The sequence below is a fragment of the Salvia splendens genome, chromosome 18 (assembly GCF_004379255.2).
Source record: "Salvia splendens isolate huo1 chromosome 18, SspV2, whole genome shotgun sequence".
Taxonomy (NCBI): Eukaryota; Viridiplantae; Streptophyta; class Magnoliopsida; order Lamiales; family Lamiaceae; genus Salvia; species Salvia splendens.
This window is the reverse complement of record NC_056049.1, coordinates 25,056,129-25,068,961: the sequence shown is the minus strand read 5'-3', so window position 1 is coordinate 25,068,961 and position 12,833 is coordinate 25,056,129. Positions and strand designations below refer to the sequence as shown.

General features: G+C 38.1%; 2 protein-coding genes across 4 annotated transcripts; one reads left to right on the top strand and one right to left on the bottom strand.

Annotated features, from left to right (window-relative positions):
• The first annotated feature begins 607 nt into the window (after positions 1–607).
• Positions 608–7,338, top strand: LOC121777583 (G patch domain-containing protein TGH-like). Its single transcript, XM_042174880.1, has 16 exons — positions 608–876; positions 1,190–1,280; positions 1,391–1,485; positions 1,693–1,796; positions 2,324–2,385; positions 2,465–2,539; positions 2,695–2,843; positions 2,931–3,006; positions 3,094–3,159; positions 3,651–3,725; positions 4,126–4,270; positions 4,391–4,877; positions 4,950–5,234; positions 5,323–5,451; positions 5,872–6,090; positions 6,180–7,338. The coding sequence occupies exons 1-16, from the start codon at positions 736–738 to the stop codon at positions 6,831–6,833; spliced, it is 2,853 nt and encodes a 950-aa protein (XP_042030814.1). The 5' UTR covers positions 608–735; the 3' UTR covers positions 6,834–7,338.
• A 1,704-nt stretch (positions 7,339–9,042) lies between these two features.
• Positions 9,043–12,362, bottom strand: LOC121775940 (BRASSINOSTEROID INSENSITIVE 1-associated receptor kinase 1-like). 3 transcript variants are annotated; one of them, XM_042173041.1, is made up of 8 exons: positions 12,342–12,362; positions 12,009–12,267; positions 11,079–11,325; positions 10,935–11,005; positions 10,531–10,638; positions 10,118–10,414; positions 9,651–10,027; positions 9,043–9,540 (listed from the first exon to the last, which is right to left on the bottom strand). In XM_042173041.1, exons 3-8 carry the CDS (start codon positions 11,210–11,212, stop codon positions 9,226–9,228), a joined length of 1,302 nt encoding a protein of 433 aa, XP_042028975.1. In that variant the 5' UTR covers positions 11,213–11,325; positions 12,009–12,267; positions 12,342–12,362; the 3' UTR covers positions 9,043–9,225. The 3 variants fall into 3 exon arrangements, with proteins under 3 accessions (XP_042028975.1, XP_042028977.1, XP_042028976.1); XM_042173043.1 differs by having other exon boundaries at positions 12,012–12,267; XM_042173042.1 differs by lacking the exon at positions 12,342–12,362 and having other exon boundaries at positions 12,009–12,303.
• Positions 12,363–12,833: the final 471 nt, after the last annotated feature.

The window sequence follows — 12,833 nt, the reverse complement described above, 5'->3', positions numbered from 1 at the left end:
TATTTTTATTTTTTGAGTTCATACAATTTCAACAAATCCACATAGAGTTTATACATGCTCCTCAACTGTCGACTTCGCCATGACATCGTTAGCAAACCTCACCTTCTTCACTGTCGTCGTCTTCTTTAGGCCATCTTTCAAGGCCCCTAAAGTTAATGCAAAATAATAAAGGGAAAAAAACCCTTAGTTAAATATACTATTTTTAGTCGAATTTTCACATTTAAAAATTTCAACATAATCCAATCTTCTACATTAGAAATTTAATATAATATGGATGTTTAGGGTTAAAGCACTTTTATGAATTTTACTTCGTAGAATATATAAAATTATTACCAAAGAATACTATATATTCCTTCCCGTACAAATATATTTGGGTTGACACAAATTTTAATGTTGAATGGTGTGATTCATAAATACTAAAGTATGAGTAAAAGAGAACGAGAAAAAATTATAATAAATGGATATGGACTATTTATATTAGACTGATAAAAAAAATGACTTATTTATATAGCAGCCAAGGAGTATTATTTTCATAATGAAAAGTTATTTTATGGTGAGAACTTTGTAAATGAAAAATGTAATGTGTATAAAAAATGTAGTCCCTAAGTTATAATATGGGGTAAAACCCCTTCCTCCAACTCAACAAATTAACTTGTTAGCATTTCAATTTATTCAAGCATATCATCGAACATTAATCGAAGAAATTACACAGCAAAGAAAGGGGGAAGAGAAGAAATGGCCAACGACGAAGAAGAAGATTTCGTGTTCTATGGAACACCCATCGGAAGAGAAGAAGAATTCACCAGCCGCAAGAAGAAGGCGGTGGCGGAGGCTTCCGGTCAGCTCAGAACCGCTCTTCCTCCGTGGAAACAAGAGGTGAAGCCGACTAGCTCAAATATCCCTAAATTTCTGAACTTGAATCGTCCTGCATCCTTTTGCAATTAAAAAAAAAATTCAAATTGATTAATAATCATAGCTGTTGTTGCACTCTTACTTGCATTAGCTTAATTGCTTGGTAACGAATTAACACCGGCAATTTTCGATACGATGTTTAAATTGAACGGCTGGAAGGATTTGTTAAATGTGGCAGTGGTTCTCACAGAATGAATATTCGTTTTAGTTTCTGAGCTGCTGATATGGGGATTTTGCTTTAGATTATCCCTAATTTGTTTGTGGGAGAACTTGTTAGGTGACAGATGAAGAGGGGAGGAGAAGGTTTCATGGTGCATTTACTGGTGGATATTCAGCTGGTTACTACAATACTGTTGGCTCCAAAGAAGGTGTTGTACTGTTCAATCTGTTCCATTATATCTCGATTGAGTTGTGTGCCTATGTGTGTTATATGTGAATAGACACTAAAGTGTATATTTGTTGCTGCTGGAACTTGCAGGATGGACTCCACAATCATTTACGTCATCTCGGAAGAGTCGGGCTGAAGTCACAAAGCAGAGCATTTTTAACTTCCTGGATGAGGATGAGAAAGCTGTATGCCATGTCATTGTGTTTTGTGTTACCTTTCTAGTTTATAATCAGAAATACGGAGTTTAATCTTCCATTTTGCGAGCCTATCTCTATGTTTCTTTATTGAAGGATGATCATAGGATAATGCTGAATTTGATGTTTGGTGATTGTGGGTCATTCTGCTGTCTCCATTTTCCTTTGAAGTTTCCAATTTTTGATTCAATGTTCTAGGATTTGGAAGGTCGCTCCTTGGGGTCATCAATGCAGTTCGACACATTTGGGTTCACAGCAGCCGAGCTTGCCCGGAAAGAGGCTGATAAGGACCAACAGCAAAGGTTTCTCCTCTTAGATGCAAATTCTGATCCTGTAAATTTAATTTATGTATATTTTCTGCATGTTTTTATTGTCTGAACTCTGAACTGTAGACATTTAATTGATATTGCAATCTGAATTTATAAATATGATTGATAGGTATATCAGCAGTTTGTTAGGATCCGGTCTACTTCCTAATGCTCTCTTGTTAGATACTATGTGATGCAGTAGATTATTTTTTAGTGAACTGAGTCATCTTTGATGCAAACTCTCTAACTGGTACGTTTAACTGATTTGCATCTTTGCTTTAACCAGTTTATGTCGCTGAAGATGGGTATACAGATGGAAAGGAATTAGCAAATTTGCATTTTGTCTTATTTCTTTGATTCTTTTTTCCAAAATCTTGTAGAGTCCCATGTAGCATTAATTACCAGCCTATGCCTGTACATATTCTACTTACCGCTTTCATTTTTATTTGGCTTTGTCAATTCATTTTATAACTTAAGACTCATGGCTTTAACCTATATTTTTTATTTTTTTATTTATTTAGGCATTCAGCAATTCCTGGACCTGTTCCTGATGAACTAGTAGTTCCGGCAACAGAATCTATAGGTCTGTGCCAGATATTGTCATATGTGTTCTTGCTGCTTGTTGTTTCATCTTTTTGAGTTCTCTTCCTTATTTGCATCAGGTATCAAACTCTTGATTAAGATGGGATGGCGGCCAGGACGGTCCATAAAGGATTCTAACAGGAATTCACTTGATGGTAGGCCTCTTACAAAGCTACATGTCAAATTCTTACTATCATCTTCTAAATTTTATCACCACGGAAGATTTCCTGTATGAGGATGCTATATTGTGCTACTTAAATCATTCTGTGGTTTATTAACATTGTTTAACATATGATTCATATTGTTGAAGTTGCTCGTAGAGAAGCTAGGAAAGCTTTTCTGGCACTCTCAAGTGATGCAGGACCGAACACTGCATGCTCGAAGCTGACTGAAGAGGACACTGGAAAGGATCTGGATTTACCAGCCAACAATGATGACCGGTTCTATAAAACCATACCGGTTAGATTTTATAAGTGTTTCCCTAACTACAATAAATTGTTGATTCTCATTGGTTTGTTCACCCTGAGTCTCCATCATCTTTTTCAGGCATATGTAGTCGACCCCAAGCAAGATTTGTATGGTTTAGGCTACGATCCTTTCAAGCAAGCTCCGGAGTTTAGGGGTATGTCACTTTCTGGGTTTAGATGACTAGTTCTATGCAATTTTTTATTTTTAATAATAGATTTGACCTCTTTTTTTCATCTTTTAGAAAAGAAAAGACAAAGAATGTCTGGAAAGGGGAATATGGAACCTTTTAGATCACTTACTTCAAAAGGTGAGTTTTACTTGTGGTGTTAGTAATTACTCCCTCTGTCAGCTTTTTTTTGCACTTGTTTTGAGAAAATTATGATAAATAGTAAAAATAGAGAAAAAATAAAGTAAGTTAGAGAATATTGTAGAAGACACTATCTTCTATATTATTATCTTTTTTACTTTATTTTCTCTCCACTTACTTCAAAAGGTGAGTTTTACTTGTGGTGTTAGTAATTACTCCCTCTGTCAGCTTTTTTTTGCACTTGTTTTGAGAAAATTATGATAAATAGTAAAAATAGAGAAAAAATAAAGTAAGTTAGAGAATATTGTAGAAGACACTATCTTCTATATTATTATCTTTTTTACTTTATTTTCTCTCCACTTTTATTACCATTTTTCCAAAACATGTGAAAAAGAGGAACGTGTCATCTTAGCTGGGATGGAGGGAGTATATCATCTGCACATTTTTTTGTGCCTAGACCAATTCTAATTTTATTATTTATATGTGTTCAGGAAAGGTAGGCCCAGGTTTTGGCATTGGAGCTCTTGAAGACTTAGATGCTGAAGATGAAGATATATATGACACTGGTAGTGATTTTTTTCACAAGTTTTTGCTACATATTAACTGATTTATGCTGCTTTTCAGCTCAGCTTGGTTACTCAGTATTTGAACGATGGGCTGATTTGGGTTGAATTGTCAGTCACATCCCATCCTAACACTGAGCTGAGCAGAATATTGTTCTAGTTTTATGATAACTTCATAGTCGCCACTTTGCAGCTAAGAGCTTATATAGTTCTTGTCAAAATATTAGCTAACATATTTCAAAATCTTTAAAGCATCAATCTTTAAATAATTAATGTGTAACATTGACTCACCCTCTTTTCTTGTTATAGTTGAGTTCTTATACAAGTTTGCAACTGCTTCACAACATTGTTTACTTCTCTCTTGTGAAGCCATTATGTCTTCTCACTGATACTCTTTCAACAGGTATTGACGTTCAAGATACTTATGTACAAGAAATTGAAGAACCTCCGGTTGCAAAGGTGGATACTTTGCGGATATTAGACAAAAAGAAAGATGATGTTCTGCCTGGGTTTAAAGCTGCATCAAAATCCGCGCACCAACTAGAGAGGTATTCGTTTATGCAACATTCTTCCAACTTGGAAGCTTGACACCCTCATTTACAATTTTTTTATAGCTTTGTTGTTCATTTAAGTAGTATAACATGTTTACTTGTGTTGGATATTCGCAGATTTAATCCTCCCTCAATTCCAGAGGATTTCGTTCCCCATCATAAGTATCCTGCTTCTGCTGATAATGACGGCAAGAATGCTGAAATCCCTCCCACCGAGATCCCTCCTCCAGAAGATCGCAATCTTAAGGTCTTGATTGAAGGGGTTGCAACTTTAGTAGCTCGCTGCGGCAAATTGTTTGAGGATCTCTCCAAGGAGAAGAATCAGTCTAACCCACTATTTGCCTTCCTTAGTGGTGGAAATGGTTCTGATTATTATGCAAGGAAGCTCTGGGAAGAGCACCAAAAGCGTGGCGAACAACACAAACTATGGGAAGAGAAGAAGCCGAATAATTCAGAAAAGCTGACTGCTGAAAGACGTGGAGCAATTCTAGGAGAAAAAGCACTCGAGAGAAATTCAAGAGATTCAAGCTCTATGGTGGCTTCTTCTGCATCTGTAAATGTTCAAATAAAACTATCAGATACATTCACCAAACCTACATCCGCGGTGAGTACCATTTTATGTTCTCTCTGTTAGCCGGGCTACTGCTACAGGATACTGATATGTATTTTCTGATAGAATGAACAAGCAGATGTCAGAAAACCTTTCCAATATGACCCAGCGAAACAGATCAGATTTGAACAATTCTTGAAGGAGAAATTTGAAGGAGGTCTTCGAACTAAAGACTCTGGTGGTTCCAGCGATATGTCTGAAGCTGTTCGTGCTCGTGAAAGATTAGAATTTGAAGAAGCTGCAGCTGCGGTGCAGAAAGCAAAGTTAGGTAACGAAAGGCAGGTGAGCAGCCAGTTGCTTAAGGACCTGTCAGCTGTTTCAGGATTACAGTTCACTGCTGGTGGAGTAGAGGTATGTATAGTAGTAGAAGATTTGGCTGCAAGTACTAAGTTAATTACGTGCTGACCATAATGCATCGTGGACATGAATGGTTATGCAGAAACATACATCTTCCCTTGAAAATGAATTGATAGCTAAAGCAATGTATCCGAAGCGGGAAGAGTTTCAGTGGCGACCTGCACCTATCTTATGCAAGCGTTTTGATTTGATTGATCCTTACATGGGCAAGGTATTCCATTTACACGTCCGTGTTCCTGTTTTTTCGTTTACCTGATACTCCCTCCGTCCCGCTATAGGAGTCCCATTTGATCAATTTTGGGCGTCCCGCTTTAGAAGTCCCGGTTGTGATAAACTAATAAAAAATACCTACAAAGTAAGTAAAAAGTGTTAAAAGTGGGTCCAAACATTCACTACAACATTTATTTATTACACACTCAATTAAAAGTGGGTCCCAACATCTACTACAACATTTTTTTATTACACACTCAAACACATTCTTAAAACATGTGCCCAACTCAACCGGGACTCCTAAAACGGGACGGAGGGAGTATTACACTAGAGGACTTCAATACTACCGATATTTTACTTTCATGACCGGCTATGTCATTTAAAGAGTATTAACAAACTATATCCCTATCCGAATGTGCAGCCACCTCCTGCTCCACGCGTGAAGAGCAAAATGGACTCTTTGATTTTCATGCCGGATTCCATCAGAGCTGCAGATGTCCAAGAACAAGTTCCTGGGGAGCGGAGATCATCTACACAACCTCAGGGGCACAGCAGAAAGAAAGAAAATGAAGCAATCGAGAAGGAAGCTGAGAATGAGGTGGAAGTCGAAAATGTTGAGAGGCCCGTTGATCTCTACAAAGTACTTCCATCATCTCTGTATATATATTGTAGTAACATCTTAGTGTTATTGCTACTTGGCTTGCTCATCAATGCTCGCTATTTTTGCAGGCCATTTTTTCAGATGACTCAGATGATGAAAAAGAAAACAGCACATCCAATCAAGTAGAGGATACAGAAAAGAAGATCGAAGCTGCAAATACGACTCTTAATCGATTAATGGCTGGGGACTTCTTAGAAACACTAGGGAAAGAACTAGGGTTATTGGTCCCTCCTGAGATGCCACCCCCGGAAAATAAAGCTGGCAAAAGAGTCGCTACCGATACAGATGAGAGAAACGAGAGCCCTCTTCCGGCTAAAATGGCAATGCCAGTTGATCAAAGGGCAGGCCAAAGTTCCAAAAATGGAGCAAGCACACATCACTCAGATAGTAAAGAAACTAAATCCGGCAAGGTCCGTGGAGAAGATGCATATCTGAGCAGTGGCAAAGCTAGTTCTTCAGAAGACGAGAGGAGCAAAAAGCACTCAAGGAGCCGCAGGCATAAGAGGAGAAGCAGGAGTTCAGATACTGACTCATCGGATGACTCTGATGTTCGAGGACACCACTCAAGGTCGAGGAGAGACGACAGGGAAACCTCTAGGGGAAAGAGCTGCAGTAGAAGGCACTCGAAGCACGGTAAACATACAAGGAAGGACTCTCCCCCCAGCCGATCCCATCGAGCCTCTGAGCACGAAGAAAGACACAAAAGAAAGAAGAAACGTTAGGAAGAATGAGGTATACACACTTAATTGAATCAGCATCACATCAACTAGGCTATCTGGATTCTTGGATTATAGTTTGGATTACTTGACACCGAATCATCTTCGATTCTTGGATTATGGGGTTGGATTGCTGGACACTGAATCATGTTCTAGGTCTCATGAATGGGGTTTCACCTCTCGACAGCTCGGTTTTTGTGTTTTGTTGTAGAGCTAAAGCCACCAGGCTCCAAATGACGTTTGTTAGAATGGATAGCGATCACGCAAGCTTGCGCCAAATTTTTGGATGCACATCGCTCGCTGATGGATTTTTTTTATAATTCGTGTCATTGTTACAACTTTCATGAAAGTTCATGTCATTTTTTGTATTTTCTAAGGTTTGGTATATTTACAATATAAAAATTCGATCTATTTTTTTGTAATTTTTAAAATTCAGAATAATTTGCAAATGGCTCCAAAGTTCGGATTGTATAATACAATTAACCCTATTATGAACTTATCTTTGCACTTACACGCGGATTTTTACCTTTTATGATTTTATTTTCTTTATTCTAATTTCCTTTTCTTGTGTTGAGAAAAAATCTTCTTCTTTCCATCTATTCACTCTTTCCTTGTTTTGAATCTTTTGACATATGTGGTATTATTAAATATTTCCTTAATAAAAAATGAGCTAAACTATGTATATAAAATTGTGGAATCATATACCGATCCGAATTAGACCAACAAAACTGTATTCATATATGTATCACGACTTCATCAATAGCACCATTCTCTTCTTTCAGTACTTTGCCATTACAATCAAACGCATTACAATGAACAATGATGTGATGTCCGAGATTTTGTTGTGTCTGCCCGTACAATCCCTCTTGAGATTCCGAGCTGTCTGCAAAACTTGGGGCAATCTCATCGATTTTGCAGCGTTTCCGAAAACTGCACACTCACGACAACGACAGCAACAAATCAGGCGACATGGTTCATCTACAACTTACTCATTCCAATGAACAAGACAAGATGTGTCTACACGTCATTTTCCCCGATGTTGGACATCGAGTGCGAAAGGAACTGTCGATAAAGCTTCAATGCAATCGGAAGTCGCTATTGGCGTATAAATTTGACCGATTTAACGTCTTATCACTTAGGCTAGTTGACACAGTTAAGGGTCTAATCTGCATTAACCCAACTAACTTTAGGGTACCCATAGCCATATGCAACCCGTTTCTAGGGGAACTCAAACTTCTCCCACTTAAAGCATCTTCCCCTTTCAACTCCTCGTGTAAAATATACTCCCGCGAGGTTGCAATTGGTTTCGACAAAGATTACAAAGTAGTGCAGCTACTGTCATGTCACCAACACCACTATTTCCATGCCCAAGTGTACTCAAAAGGTACGGATTCTTGGAGGGAGTTGCCGGACGTCGTCATTGATGATGTACAATTCTTCTTAGTTAATCCCATTAAATCTGGGTGCAAGAATGGCTACTTTGTTCACTGGCATGCATATGTGAAAAAGGTGGGAGGAGATGTTGTGCGGAAGATATTAAGCCTCGATATGAAGAATGAAGTGTCTCGTGAAATCACGTTGCCTAAAAAATTTACTTATATTTATACTATTATTGTTGGCCGCACCCGCACCCCACCCGCCATGTCACTCAGATTTTGCCGAAGATGAGCACTTGTTTCGTCTCTTTAATTTCCCGATTCGTGAAAGTGATAACTTAGTGAGGATCTATGAATCGAAGTGAAGTGAGTTGGAATCATGAGATGAATGTACGAGTACCCCTCTCGGCTCTGAGGTACCTCTTTGCAGGACTAGTTGTGTGTTTTTCGTGCACAAATCCAGTGTGTTTGTGTAGGATTATAGTGCACGCAAATTCATTTGCATGCATTCCGTCTCAGACTTAATGTATGATTGTCGCAAAGTTATTAGCATGGATGAGATTGTTGAGTATGAAGGAGGCTTCGTTTCACTTTAGTCTATCAACTTTTTCAATTGAAGAGTATCAATAATGGTTATCCATTTACTTCTTTAGATGAAGGAGAAGAGCCACAACTGAACTACACTTCATCATTTCTATAAACTTTATTGTCCTAATTTTGTAATTATTTTCTTTAGAATTTTGATGGATTTCTGAGATAGGACATGGTCTCTTTATTTATGATTTAACTAGTATCTCTTTCATTGTTTCTCTTTGGGCTGTTGGTCTATAATACCATAATTTTTGGTCGAAATTTAGTATTTCCCATTAACTTAAAATTTGGTTGCAATATGAGAGAAATCGGACAAAAACAACGCCATTTATGGGATATGTTAGATAAACACTGTCTGGAAATGGACAAGGGGGATGGTGATGGTCTATGGGAGTCGAAACGAGCTGGTTTCATCGAAGCTATTGCCTGAATCATCTGGGGTCGGATAGTTCCTCTGCCACAGTCAAAGAACAACTATCAAAGATCATCCATCCTTCACTGGCAAGGACGACACTCCCAGGGGTTAAAAATATTTTATGCCATAGGAATTTTTTCCACCTCTCATCGCATTCGCCATCTTCGATCATTCTCACGACTTCCGACATCGTTGGGCGTTCATGTGGATCATCTCGTGTGCATATAAGAATTAACTGAAACAACTTCTCCACATCTTCTTTTACAAAATTTCCTTCAAAACTTGAATCAACCAACACTTCAAAATTTTTCTCCTCGTATACTGTATATACCTATAAAATTATAAATGTGTAAGGAGAGTTGGTCAAAGAAGCTACACTAAAATCAATTCTTTAACTTTGTACATATATTGCATATAGCTAGCTATCTATATAAGACTTACCATCTCAAGTAACTGCATCCCATCCTTAGTCGCAAGCGTGTGAAGCTCATGAATATATTGTCCTGTGATGAGCTGAAGAAGAAAGATCCCATAGCTAAAAACATCGGCTTTCTCTGTAAACTTACCGGCGAATAAATACTCAGGGGCCATATGACCCAATGTCCCTTTTATGGCAGAATCATCGTGGCAGTCCATGAATTCGGCCAAGGAGAAGTCAGCCAAGACTGCTTGAAAGTCCTCATCCAACAATATATTTGCAGCTTTAACATCGCGATGAATGATAGTTCTGACACATTCTTCATGCAAATAAGCTAGACCTTTTGCGACCCCAAGCGCTATCGAGTTTCTAACTGGCCAGCCAAGTGCAGGCTGTCTCCCTAGAGGCATTTAGCTCACACATAAGCATTATATAAAGACATACATTCATATAACAAAAATAAGCACGCAAAGGAGTTGATGAAGCTTACTTTTTAAGCATGATCCCACACTTCCATTCTGCATGAAAGGATAAACAAGCAGCTGTTCTTCTTGTGTAATGCAAAATCCAATAAGTTTGATTACATTACGATGTATTACAAGGCTCGCCATTTCTAGTTGTAACTCAATTACTTGTTTTGATCTTTTAACTGCCACTACAGAGCCATTGTTCAGTCGACCTTTATATACTGTACCATGTCCACCACGTCCAACGAAATTTTGGTCGCTAAAATTGTCCGTTGCAATTAGTAGCTCAAGTAGGGAAAAGCTCTCAAGTCCATCATACTCTTCATCAGCGGACAAAAACAAATAAGTTACTACGCCGGTATTCAAAATGTGTCTACATAGCCATATGGAATACACAATATGCAATATGTATACAGCAAGCCAATTTGCAACTAACCGGGAATGCCAACCAAACCTTCCCGCACATCACAGTCCTTTGGTTTCCTTTTCCAACGCAGAGCAGAAAATAGCTTCCGTGATATAGTTTTAGAAGCATTTTTCCTATCTGCAATGGTTACTTTGTCAAATAGGACTTATAAATTTATTGAAACTTTTTTTTTTCTTTCTTCCGTGATATAGTAATTTAAGAAACACTTAAAGATTTAACTCGTTATGCTCTGTTCTCTTCAAGATTTTTGAGCTTGACTTGTTTGCCTTTGAGGTTTTCTGTGTGTTTCTGTTTCTACTAACAAAAATTTAAACCCCATCTTATTTTTCAAAGCTTCCATCTATCTAATAGTTGTAGACTACGTCTATGCATCAATCAAACAACGAGCGATATATATAAAATCACAAACTAACCTTCGATGATAGAATCATTTATAACTGGAAGTTGATGCGATGATGAGGAAACAGATCTCACACTTGAAAAACTGAAAGATTAACTTAAATAACTGTCAGATATGTTATCAAAAGCAGAGACTTACAAAGTTGACTTGCAATTACCTGAGAGTTACGTCGGTATAATCAGAAGCAATGGTGGAGATGGAGTTTTGGTGGCAGAGTTGCCATATCTGCTCTCTCTTCACCACTGCTGTCACCAGCCTCTCCCAGTTGTCCCGAGACGACGAATATGACATGTTTCAACTGATAGTATACAACCAACATTGCACCAGTCTCTCCCAGTTGCCACAATTTAAATGTAATGCAATGCAAATTCAGTTGAAATTGATAGCCTTCTTCTCAGAAATTGCTGCGAAATAGCAAAGAATGTCCCTATTGACTTTTCAGCAATCTAGATGAATGGAATGTCAATGCCAGAGAAATTAATATTGAAATAATTGACTTTCACTTTTCATCAATTTAGATATTATTCCCAAGTCTTGTTTGGTTTCATTTCATTGAAATTAGTGAGTATTATAACTACCCTCGCCATATGAAACTACAATAGTAACATCAAATAGAGGTTGGATATTCAAGTAAAATATGGAATGACATATAAAGCACAGTTGAAGTAAGTATATTGAGTTTTATGAAGCTAAAGCTGTCCCCCATGAATTCCTTTACCAATAGACCTGAGCTTAGCCATCCTGACCTCACCCAAAAAGTATTAGCTCAAACCAGCCCGTATATGAACGTACACTAATAGTACCTTTTGTGGTTGGGGAAAGCTCACCCTCCCTAAAATGACCATGGTTTGAAAAAGATTGGGTCGGGCCAGTTTTGACAACTCTTCCGGAAAGGAGGAACAGACTTTGCAATTTTTTTTTGTACACTCATAATACTATGATATAGGCTAATAGAAATTTATTACACACTACAGGAAACACATCAAATGTTATGCAATCAAGTACATGATGATTGAAATATAATAGCATGATCATCTTGGCCCAGATAGTACTTCTTCGTCTAAACCAGAACTATAAATGTCATTACCACCTATCCACTCTGAATTGGGACAGTTGTTGAGAGGATACTCTTCTTTTCTGACTTCTTCCTCGGACCACTCAGCCGAGCCACCACCAGCTCCCAACATCCTCACCACATTCGACATCCTTGGACGTTTGTCTGGGTCGTATTGTGTGCAGAGAACAGCTATAATCACCAGCCGCTTCACCACTGCCTCCATGGAATCATCTTCACCATCTTTGTCGACCATCGATTCCCATCTTCTATCTTCATAATTTCTTTTTACCTGAGATTAGATGTATGAGCTGAGTTTGGCTGTGAAAATATTAAACATCATCTCAAGAAATGCCTTTCCCCTACCAAATTAATGATTTTGTCTCGACTCTTAGGGTGCGTTTGCTTTGAGGTATAAGGAATAGAAGCGATAAGTTTGTGATCGTGACTTTAAGAGAGAAATTTTGTTAGGAGACGTTTCTTCTTGAAGGTTGGCCTAATAGATAAAACAGTACTCCCTCTGTCTCATTAGACTTGGCTTTTTTTTAGATTATGGTGTATGGTTTATGACCCACATAGCCACATGACAACAGGTTCTTGCATCTCTACTCCTCGTCTAATTACTATAGTTGAAAAGAATGATGAGAGCTGTAAACCAAACAAACTAGGCCTCAGCTCAAACTCACCTTGTTTCGTTTCTAGTTTCTATCTACAACTTGCACACGAACTCAGCTCAAATATTTACCCGAGCTTCAATTTCATCTCTAAACCTAGTAAGTTACTAAGTCTAGCTACTGGTCTGGCTTTCTCTGAAGGCTGCTGTTTTTTCATGAACAGGTCACTTGACCACGAGATGTG